The sequence below is a fragment of the Macaca fascicularis genome, chromosome 8 (genome assembly GCF_037993035.2).
Source record: "Macaca fascicularis isolate 582-1 chromosome 8, T2T-MFA8v1.1".
Taxonomy (NCBI): Eukaryota; Metazoa; Chordata; class Mammalia; order Primates; family Cercopithecidae; genus Macaca; species Macaca fascicularis.
In genome coordinates this window covers 147,730,036-147,742,049 of record NC_088382.1, presented here as the reverse complement: position 1 = coordinate 147,742,049, position 12,014 = coordinate 147,730,036, and the positions used below count along the sequence as shown (strand labels likewise).

General features: G+C 42.8%; 1 protein-coding gene across 2 annotated transcripts in view; it reads left to right on the top strand.

Annotated features, from left to right (window-relative positions):
• FAM135B (family with sequence similarity 135 member B) overlaps nt 1–12,014 on the top strand; it is a 353,349-nt gene that overhangs the window by 315,524 nt on the left and 25,811 nt on the right. For both annotated transcript variants that reach the window (XM_074000059.1, XM_015455220.4), the window contains one exon: nt 3,018–3,172. In XM_074000059.1, coding sequence (XP_073856160.1) covers nt 3,018–3,172 — 155 coding nt within the window. The remainder of the gene's footprint in view (nt 1–3,017; nt 3,173–12,014) is intronic.

Below are 12,014 nucleotides of genomic sequence, written 5' to 3'. Positions count from 1 at the left end.
TTCTCCAGAGAGACGGAACCCATAGGATATACATGGAGAGAGAGAGATGACAAGAAATATATTAGGACAATTGGCTCACTTTATTGCGGAGACCAGGAAGTCCCGCGATGGGCCTTCTACAAGCTGGAGGACCAAGGCAGCTGGAGGACCAAGGCAGCTGGAGGACCAGGGCAACTGCGAGCGTGGCTCAAGCCAGGTTGAAATTCCTCAGAACCAAGGAAGCTGGTGGTGGACAAAGGCCTGGGAGCGCCTGGGGTGCAGAGAGTGCTGTTGAGAGTCCCAGAGTCCAAGAGCTGGAGAACCTGGAGTTCTGACATCTAAGGGCAGGGGAAGAGCATTCCAGACCCAAGGGAGAGTGAGAGACGAATTTGCCTTTCCTCTGCTTTTTGTTCCATCCAGGACCCAGCTAATTGGATGGTGCCATCCACATTCAGGGTAGATCTTCCCCACTCGGTCCCACAATTTGCACGCCAGTCTCCTCTGGAGACACCCTCACAGGGATCCTGGGGCAGCCCAGTCATTCTAATCCACGCTAAACCACCTAGGTTTCCCTTTCAGCAGAATCACTGAGAATAATCCATGCAATGTTTGACAATGTGTAGTGCTTTACCAGCTATATGGGGATTATATAATCCAATCAAGGTGACATCCAAAATCAACCAACATGAATCCACCCCTTGTCAACTTGGCACCCATTCGCATTTCTTAAAACTTATTTAATCTTCAAATAAAGATAGTGGGCCGGGTGCGGTGGCTCATGCTTGTAATCCCAGTACTTTGGGAGGCCGAGGCAGGTGGATCACCTGAGGTCGGGGTTCGAGACCAGCCTGACCAACATGGAGAAACTAAAAATGCAAAATTAACCAGGCATGGTAGTTCCTGCCTGTAATCTCAGCTACTTGGGAACCTAAGGCAGGAGAATCTCTTGAACCCGGGAGGTGGAGGTTGCAGTGAGCCAGGATTGTGCCATTGCACTCCAGCCTGGGCAACAAGAGCAAAACTCTGTCTCATAAAAAAAAAAAAAAAAAAAAAAAAAAAAAAAAAAGATAGTAACAGTGTCATAGTTACATCTAGCATGACACAACTATTCTGCAACTTCCTCCAGACGGCCACATTGCACTGGCTGTGCATCAAGTTTAAGGATGGCAGGGAAGCTTCTCCTGTGAGGCCTGCTTAGCAAAACCTTGCAGTTGCCTATGGTTGGGCTTGAGAGGTCATGCCCAGGATTTCGGCCTAGAACCAGACTCCTCAGATTCTTGCAATCAGAGATAGGCACTGATTCCTGTGTACCCTTTAGCATTTTCAGTCAGCTTATTAACACTTGCTAGGCCTTGTTTTAGGTACTTGGTCACATTCTCGAAAGCCCTGTGCTCAAGAAGCTGCGTTTCCCTAGATCCCAGCCTGCATAACATAGCTTAGACCTGACTCTCCCACACCTGTCCTGCTATATTTTAATTATTTGCTTAATCACTTGTTTTTTTCATGACTGTTAGCTTGTTCGTCCTAAACTCAAGCTACAATCTTCTAGGTATACTTCCTAGCCCATGCACACCATCCTAAGTCCACTGGTATTCAACATATTTTCTAATAAAACCAAAACTGGGCCAGAAATTCCAGATTCAGAGGGTGGTAAAAAGTGCAGAATTGACTGCGATAAAATTCCATTTAAACACTCAGATAAGAATATTTAAAGAGTTAAATATGCTGAGAAGAATATGTAAAGAGTTACATATTCAGAGAAGAACATTTAAAGAGTTAAATATTCTGAGAATTCACAGAGTTATGAAGTTGTAGCAGCCTTCAGGGCTTTGAGGAAGAGAAAATAACCCTTCCTCTCTATTGTGGTGGGTTAACATCTAATTAAAAATGAGAAGGAAACAAAATATACATATTTAATATGTATAGTAAATATGTATATGAAATCATACTTAATATGTAAATTCAATATGTATATTGTATGAACTATACATACATAAATATTATATATGTCTATACATTTATCTTCATTGCACCTGTTCCTGAGAATGCTGAGTTTGAGAAGTTGCTTTGAGTCTGTGCAGTTTCACAGCTATGAAGCTCTTCTACAGGCAGCTGGTCTACAAGGCTGGGGAGTAAGAAGGGAGCTTCCAGAGGCCGAGCTGCTCCACAGGAGTGATAGACAGACACACAGAAACTAGCTCTGCAAGCTCAAGTCTTCCCAAAACTCATAGACTCTGTAAGCCTCCTTCTTCCCCTGGGGGAAGAGTGATTGAGTTGGCATGGAAAATAATGATGAAATGTTCATGCCTTTTTCCTTTGTGGAGTAAAATACACTCTCCCCCTTCTGTAGAAACTCGATGAGAAGGGAATACACACTTTGTGCCACCCCAGCCTTTGAATTAGGAATGGTGATTATTCCAAACTCTGGAATTGAATTCCTGTTGGTGGAAGGATATATATGTCAGAAAGAAAGAATATGGAACATATTTTTTTTCATCTTACAGGGGAAACCAAAATATATGGCTCTTGATCTAGGGAAATGTATACCTTCATCCAGGATGCCACTGTCCATGTAATAATCAATAAAAATGGTATCTTAGATAGGTTTTAATTCAAATATGCCAAAATATGACCAGATCCTAAGACGTCTAAGAAGAAAAGAGTAAAAGATACATAGATTTATATTTTTTTCGAAATGCTAATTTAAAATTTCTAAATTTCTAGTCATTTAAAAACTCAGTTTGCTTTCCACTAATGTGGTATTTATTATATTTCACTAAAATGGTCTATGATAAATACCCTTGTGTTTCTGCTAATCCTATAATCCATGGCCTCTAATTTCAACACCTCAGTCAGTTCCAAAACAAAGCAGACTGTGGCTCTGGGGGCTGAGTAGGTGGGTGGAAGAGAAGGATGACGGGCGGACAATTGCCAGAGTCGGCTGAGAACCGAGTATTTTCCTGGGCTGAGGAAGAGGGGGTAACAGTTTGGAAACCTTTCACTCTTCCCTGGGTGTTTACCCTGCATGTGCTCCCCAGGATACAGACGCACAGCCAGCTATCCCTGGACATCCGGAACTCAGAGTACCTCACCAGCATGCCTCCGCTGCCTGCAGAGTGCCTGGACATCGACGGCGATTGGAACACCCTGCCGGTGATCTTTGAGGACAGATACGTGGACTGCCCTGCGACAGGTTTGTCTGTTTTGTTTTGGAAAGACTCAGGAATAAGGCTTTCCAGTGAGATTCCGACAGTGGCCCAGTTTGTTTATGTCCCAGCGAAAGTGACACCAAATTAATGAACGATTGTGTCAGTCCGTAGAGAGGAAACAAGCTAATGGTTTGAAATGACTTTGTTTCTGTGAAATGGACAAACCCATCTAACAAAATAACAATGAAACGCTTCTTCCCTGACTCCTTCTGGAGTGGAATTATATGTAGTGCGTTTTCACCTGCAAAATAGGAGCCACAGCCTGCCTGTCCCCACACCAGAGTGACATGAAAGTCAGATGAAGATTCTTTCTTATCTCAAATGTGCCATTCAAATAAATACGATTTCCAGGTGAACTTTAAAGACATTGGGCCAAAGACTGGGCTCAGTGGCTCATGCCTGTAATCCCAGCACTTTGGGAGGCTGAGGTGGGCAGATCAGCTGAGGTCAGGAGTTCAAACAGCCTGGCCAAAATGGCAAAACCCCATCTCTACTAAAAATACAAAAATTAGCTAGGTGTGGTGGCAGACGCCTGTAATCCCAGCTACTTGGGAGGCTGAGGCAGGAGAATTGCTTGAACCCAAGAGGCAGAGGTTGCAGTGAGCCGAGATCACACCACTACATTCCAGCCTGGATGACAGAGCAAGACTCCGTCCCCCAAAAATAAAAAAATAAAAATAAAAAACAAAGGCATTGGCCATTTGTTCCACTGTCTGCACATTATCACCTTGTCTGCCTGGGTGTTTTTTCGCCAGGTATTTTGATTTCCCCGCATAGTCTACAGCTGTGCCCATTAGGTGAACTGGTGTGTACACATCATCCTGGTCAGAGTGAGTGTGGGTATGTGTGAGTGCACCCTGAGATGGGATGGTGTCTTGTCCAGGGCTGAGTCCTGCAATGGGATGCTATCTTGTCCAAGCTGATTTGTTTTCCTGAGCCACCAGGAAAGGGTAAAGTATGGAAGCACTCAGCGAGCTACCATATTTCTGACTGATCGTGAACTATAGGTTGGCAGGAGGTGCTCCTTACAATTTCACTTTGCAGACATTTATTCTTTGATCGAACCCACCACCACTGCAACTCCTGTCACTCATCGAGTCACCAAATACTGGGCAAATCATTATTTGTTTTTATTAATTGTTCTTAAATGTATGTATAGCTCAGATTTACTTCAGGGTTTAATATTAGAAGTGTTTTAGGTCTTTAAGTTTAATGATGGTTTTGGGATCAGAAATATGCCATAGGAACTTAACTCTTGTTTATATCAATTAGCCTACGGTAAAACTGCTTCTGTTACACATCCCTTTAATTGTGTTAGAGGTCAGTGTTTCCAGCAACCTACTGATGATGTTAAATGAGGACTTACTGTATATGGTTTAATAGATGAATGATTCATTTCAGGGAGAAAAGATCACCTGTTTGTGTGTATTGTTTCTGTATATGTAGCCGGAGTGCAATCTGTTTTGCTGCTGTCACATAGAGTTTGTTAATGGACTTAGAGGTCAAGAGGGAAGTGCCCTGGGCAAGAGGTCAAGGTTCGTTTCTTGTCCTGACCCACATGGCCCTGCTCCTGGAAACCCAACAAGCTAAATCGTCCTGTGCTCCCTTCAAGAATCAGAAAAACATCAGGCTCTATGCTGGAGGTTGTAGATGCTTTACTTCTTTAATCCTATAAACAAACTCACAAGCTCAATGCCACAGAGAGAATCTGAGGCACTAAGTATAATAATTTATTAAAGATCACAAGGCTTGGCCGGGCGCGGTGGCTCAAGCCTGTAATCCCAGCACTTTGGGAGGCCGAGGCGGGCGGATCACGAGGTCAGGAGATCGAGACCATCCTGGCTAACACGGTGAAACCCCGTCTCTACTAAAAATACAAAAAGAAATTAGCCGGGCGTGGTGGCGGGTGCCTGTAGTCCCAGCTACTCCGGAGGCTGAGGCAGGAGAATGGCGTGAACCCGGGAGGCGGAGCTTGCAGTGAGCCGAGATCGCGCCACTGCACTCCAGTCTGGGCCACAGAGCGAGACTCCGTCTAAAAAAAAAAAAAAAAAAAAGATCACAAGGCTTATTAAAGCCAATGTTCAAAGCCAACTCACTCCAATTCCAAAGTCCGTGCTCTGCCTCGCTGTCTGTGCAAGGAGTTTTAAATCATCGTGTTTAAGTGCCCATCATTTAAAGGATGCTTTAAAATGGCTAAATTTCAAAGATTCTGCTACCTGAGACTTGTAGGATATTTTAAAAATGCAAGAGACTTCCAAGGGCAGTGCAACCTTGCAAACATACGGTTATTTGGTTCTCAGTTATACCCTGACATCTAGTGTCAGCACAGTGTATGGCAGTTATAAAGTGTACAGGCCAGAGAGCCTCCAAACCAACTGGTCAAAACAAGTTTAAAACATGACACTGAGACGTTTTCTTCTGTGGGGTGTGTGTGTGTGTGCATATATATGTATGTGTATGTATGCATATGTAGGTATGCATGTATACTAATATGTAAGTGCATCTTCATCAGAGTTATATGATTTAACTACAGAGAATCTGAACTGTTGGAGAAGAAATTTAAATTAATCGCCCACTATCAGAACCTCTAGTATTATCATTATTAGGTTTTGTTGCAGATTGTCTTCCAGTCTTTTTTCTGCACATATTAACATACATTCTTGTGAATATGAATCTCAGTCCCTCAACTCACAGGTGCAGTTATATCACATACCTCTATTTTTAAATAAATGCATTCCCTTGGCTGGTCACGGTGACTCACACCTGTAATCCCAGCACTTTGGGAGGCCAAGGCGGGTGGATCACCTGAGGTCGGGAGTTCGAGACCAGGTTGACTAACATGAAGAAACTCTATCTCTACTAAAAATACAAAATTAGCTGGGTGTGGTGGCACATGCCTGTAATCCCAGCTACTCGGGAGGCTGAGGCAGGAGAATTGCTTGAACCTGGGAGGCGGAGGTTGTGGTGAGCCAAGATCGCGCCATTGCACTCCAGCCTGGGCAATAAGAGTGAAACTCCGCCTCAAAAAAAAAAAAATCATCAATTAAGTAAATAAATAAATTCATTCCCTCCCTGTGCCTCCATCCTGCAACATCAGCTGGAAAATCAACCACAGTCTTTCTGGGGCTTCTCTGCCCACTCCTTTCTCACTACCTCTCACGTCAGCGCCCTGGAGTCAAACAGCAACAAGACATGGTTGGGGGAAGTCTTTCTAGGATTGTCCAAACCTGCAGGTTGCTCTAACCCATTGGTGATCCATATTTATGTTGTGAATCCCAAAAACCTGAGATAGGTCTCAGTTAATTTAGAAAGTTTATTTTGACAAGGTTGAGGACACAGGCCCATAACACAGCCTCAGGAGGTCCTGATGACATGTAACCAAGGTGGTCAGAGCACTGGTTTTATGCATTTTAGGGAGACATGGGACATCAATCAAGATATGTAAGATGAACACTGGTTCGGTCTTGAAAGGCGGGACAATTCGAAGCTGGGAGGGGGCTTTCAGGTCATAGGTAGATAAGAGACAGATGGTTGCATTCTTCAGAGTTTCTGATTAGCCTTTCCAAAGGAGGTAATCAGATATGCATTTATCTCAGTGAGCAAAGGGATAGCTTTGAATAGAATGGGAGGCAGGTTTGCCTTAAGCAGTTCCTAGTTTGGCTTTTCTCTTTAGCTTAGTGATTTTGGGGGCCTCAAGGTATTTTCCTTGCACAATGTCATATTTTAGGATCAGCCTCTCCTTGCAGCTTCTGTGTTGAGCTTGAGGCCGGGACTCCTGCACAGTGCAGGTGCACTCATCTTCCTGGAAGAACAAAAGCAGTCACTCTCAGAGGCGGATCTCTCTCCTCCAGTCTTCTCTCCACGGACCTCTGACCTGAGCCTTCTGTATCCCCCATACTACTTTTACAGAAATAACTGTACCCCCACTCCAAACTGAAAGCTTCTCTTGAACTCCTTGGTCTCTCACAAAGTATTCTGATGATTCTTTAACCCCAGATCAAAAGCATGAGTGATAAAGAACTATTTTCTCTTCCCTCAAGAACCCAGTGACCTTAATATTTATACCCTGCCGTGACGTTATCAGATACAATTATATTCCATTCGTCCAGTGTAAGGGAAAAAGGGAAATAAAAGATTTCCATTTCTATGTGAAAATAATAGCATTTGCTGGGCACGGCGGCTCACACCTGTAGTCCAAACTTCTCGAGAGACTGAGGTGGGAGGTTTGCTTAAGCCCAGGAGTTAGAGGCTACAGTGAGCTATGACTGTGCCTCCTGTCACTGCACTCCAGCCTGGGTGACAGGTGAGACCCTATCTCTAAAAAGAAAAAACAACTAAGGAAAGCCATAATAGCATTTCTTCATGGTCTGTGACGGTACCATGGTGTATTAGTATGTTCTCACACTGCTGATAAAGACATACCTGAGACTAGGTAACTTACAAAGAAACAGAGGTTTAATGGACTCACAGTTCCATGTGGCTAGGGAGGCATCACATGGTGGAAGGTGAAAAGCACGTCTTACGTGGCAGCAGGCAAAGAGAGAATGAGAGCCAAGTGAAAGGGCTTTCCCCTCATGAAACCATCAGATCTTGTGAGATGTATTCACTAGCACGAGAACAGATGAGGGAAGCTGCCCCCATGATTCAATTATGTCCCACCAGGTCCCTCCCACAACATCGGGGAATTACGGGAGCTACAATTCAACGTAAGATTTGGGTGGGGACACAGCCAAACCATATCACATGGCCTAAACATATGCCATGTGCCAGACACTCTGCAAAATCTGTCTTTGTGTCTGCTCCCCCAACACCCACACCATGCCTCTCTATTCTAAGACAATTGGGAGGTTCGCCTAAAACCTGAAGAGTTGGCCAGATTGTCAGATTGTCTGGTTTTGAGTCTTTCCCCCTAACGATTATTAACTGTGTGAAATTAGGCAAAAGGGGTTAGAGTTTCTCCTCCACAGGATTGCTGTGACTAGTGGATTGATCAGTCCATAAAACACTTAAAAGAGCAACTGGCATAAGGGCATTCTGAATGCATGTTAACTAACACTATTCATTAGTATTTGACTCTAAATCCATTCTCTTTCAATTAGATCCTTTGCTACTTTCATTTTTCTATAATTACAATAGTGAAACTAATTATTTGCTATTTTGGCAACTGACTGACTTCATGCACTTTCTGTTTCCTGTCTTGGCTGTCCGTGATGAATTTGGTGAATGTTTTGTTTTTTTTTTTTTAATTCCAAGAATCTATGACCTGTGGTATAAAGACCAGATGACTCATTTATACAAGGCATTCAAGTTCATCTATGGCATGGGTTCTCTCTCTGTCTGACTCCATACCCCCAACACCTCACTCTTGTTCCATCCACATGGGAATGAACCAAACCTGGAGCAGAGTGTGCCCAGCCTTCTGGGCCTTTGCCCATGCTGTTCCCTGTGCTTAGTGTGGCTCACTCCCTCCTTTTCTGAAGAAGTTCATTTCATATTCCCCAGCAGTCCCATTCTTTTTTTATTTTTTAAAGACTTTTTAAAAGAGCATTTCAGGTTCCCAGTAAAGGAAAATAAAGAGGAAGATACAGAGATTTCCTACGTACCTCCTGCGCCCTCACATGCACAGCCTTCTTCATTATCAACATCTCCCACCTGAGAGGTGCCTTTGTTACAGCAGATGAAACTCTATTGACACGTCATTATCACCCAAAGTTCCTAGTTTGCACGAGGGTTCCTTCTTCATGTTACACATTCTATGGGTTTGGACAGACGTATAATGAGTGATGTGCATCCATTCTTATAGCACAATACACAGTAGTTCCATTGCTCAAAAAATCCTCAGTGCTTAGCCTATTTATCTTGCCTTCTCCCCAGTGCCTGGCAACCACTAGTCTTTTTACTATCTTCATTGTTTTGCCATAGTGCACATTATTTTGGCAGAAGAGATAGCTGTATCTGTGTATATTTCCCAACATTTTGCAAATTCCTTAAAGGCAGAGCTTGGTTCACTGTTACAACTAGTACTCACTTTCCCTCCTCCTAAGCCACTGCCTAGGAGAGGGACTTTTCACGTAGAGTATGTCAAAGTACTGTTTGTGGGACTACCTGATATTGAAGCAACATTTTTTCAAGCCAGTGCAAACAATAATGAGCATATTATTATTTGTTTTGTTGGATTTCTGTTCTATTCTCAATTCATCACCTATGTACTAGCCATGATGCTAGCCTTGGGGCTATAGAAATTCACAAAACATCAACTCTTCTCTCTAGACTTGACAACAGATGCACAAACAGATCATAGTATGGCAATAGGATATATCACACTGCATGTTTCTAGAAAGGAGGCTCAGAATTTGTTAGAGAATGTCTAACTTGTGGTAGGTTGTGGGAAGGATATCATAGAGAGAGGGGAATTTGTTCACAGTTGCTCAAGATGCAAAGAATGTGCCCTGGTAAGGAAGAGATCCATTATTTCCTTGCTGCAATCATAAACTTCATTCCAAGGCATCATGTCTTAATGCTGCCTGCAGTCTGTAAGTAGTGTCTCAGTGGTTTACTTCATGATCACATTCAATAGTGATTGCATTGATTTAACTTCTACTAAGACCATGTGGAGGATTTAAACTTTTTAAAGAAAATAAAAATCCAGTCCTTTTTTTGTTTGCTGTATATGTAAATTGAATAACATGTCACACGACTATTTCATGAGAGCCATGATACAGACAGACATGAGAGGTTATTGTTTTTGTCCAGTTACGAATTCTTAGAAGGGAGGGAGGCAGAGAGAGAGTAAGGGGGAGAGAAGAAAGGAAAGAAGAGACAAAAGCTTGAGAGAGAGAATGACTTACCTAAATGAAAATAGGAAAAGATCATCTTTGGCTCCCCACCATCTGATTATGAAGATCACAATGATTCCGGGAGCTTTCCTGTGGTCTGAATGCCTCAAAGGAGAGTTTCTCTTAATAAAATTGAAGCTTGGCAGTATTTTTCTGAGAAAGTAGAAATCTGTCTTCCCCAGGTGTAACATCATCTTGTATCATAACTCTACTTTGGCTTATGACTATAGAGCATGAAGTTTACTTTGAATCTTCCCATTGTAGAGTTGAGGACAGTGACCTCTAATAGGATAAGAGCTTATTTGAGTTCCATAATTGTCCAAGGTCTTGTCGCTGGGTAAATGGCAATGTCAGAATTGAAAATCAGGCTTTTCTGGCTCTAAAGCTGTCTTTTACTCTGTAAATATTGTGCATAAGATGGAGAAATGCTTTAATATTTACAAGTGGGGATTATTACACATACTTTGATAAGTTAAAAGTAAAAGGATGACAGGTTTGACAGCTTTTTGTTTGTGCAGTACCATTCTGACACTAACTACCCAGAGGTCAAACTTCACCATCTAAGGGCAGAATCCTCGATGAACTTTACCTTTAAATACCAGACACCAGGCTGGGCACGGTGGCTCATGCCTGTAATCCCAGCACTTTGGGAGGCCAAGGCGGGTGGATTGCCTGAGCTCAGGAGTTTGAGACCAGCCTGGGCAACATGGTGAAACCCCATCTCCACTAAAATAAAGAAATAAAAAAATAAAATTAGCCAGGCATAGTGACATGTGCTAGTAATCCCAGCTACTTGGGAGGCTGAGACAGGAGAATCACTTGAACCTGGGAGTGAAGATTGCAGTGAGCTGAAATGGAGACACTGCACTCCAGCCTGGGCCACAGAGCGAGACTCCATCTCAAAAGAAAAAGTAAATAAATAAATAAATAAATAAATAAATAAATAAATAAAACCAGACATCAGCTCAGGGGTTCCCAGGCCACCCATATTCTGAACAACTGGCTGCAAATTGTGGGTTTCCATAACCCCTCAGGTTCAATAATTTGTTAGAATGACTCCCAGAACTCAGGAAAGCATCGTACATATAATTGCATTTTTATTATAAAAGATACAACATCCAGTTAAAAAGGAGATCCATAGGATGAGGTCTGAGGGCCCTCAGACATAAACATTCTGTGCCCTCAGGACTTACCACCCTCCAGGCACACCGGTCTGTGTCATCACCAGAGACACTCACCTAAGCCTCAGAATTCAGAGTTTTTATCGGGGGTTAGTTGTGACCAAAATCAATCTCCAGGTCACTCTTTCCCAGAAATCAGGCTGGTATTACTTGACTGAATGTCTTAACTGTCTAGTCACATTATTGGTCTTTCCAGCATGGCCAACCTCTATCCTGAACTAACTTATTAGCATAAAGTGTTTAGGGATTCACCATGAGTCCCTGGTTAGCAAACATTGTCAAGACCCCATAAATAACAAAGAGACTATTATCATTTGAGAAATTCTAAGAATCTAGAGACTATCTCTTAGGAATTAGGAATGAAAAAATGTCAGATTCTTTTTTTTTTAATTATACTTTAAGTTCTAGGGTACATGTGCACAATGTGCAGGTTTGTTACATATGTATACATGTGCCATGTTGGTGTGCTGTACCCATTAACTTGTTTATGTTAGACGTGTTTCCTAATGCTATCCCTCCCCCCTCCCCCCACCCTAGAACAGGTCCTGGTGTGTGATGTTCCCCACCCTGTGTCCAAGTGTTCTCATTGTTCATTTCACACCTATGAGTGAGAACATGTGGTGTTTGGTTTTCTGTCCTTGTGATAGTTTGCTCAGAATGATAGTTTCCAGCTTCATCTATGTCCCTACAAAGGACATGAACTCATCCTCTTTTATGGCTGCATAGTATTCCATGGTGTATATGTGCCACATTTTCTTAATCCAGTCTATCATTGATGGACATTTGGGTTGGTTCCAAGTCTTTGCTAT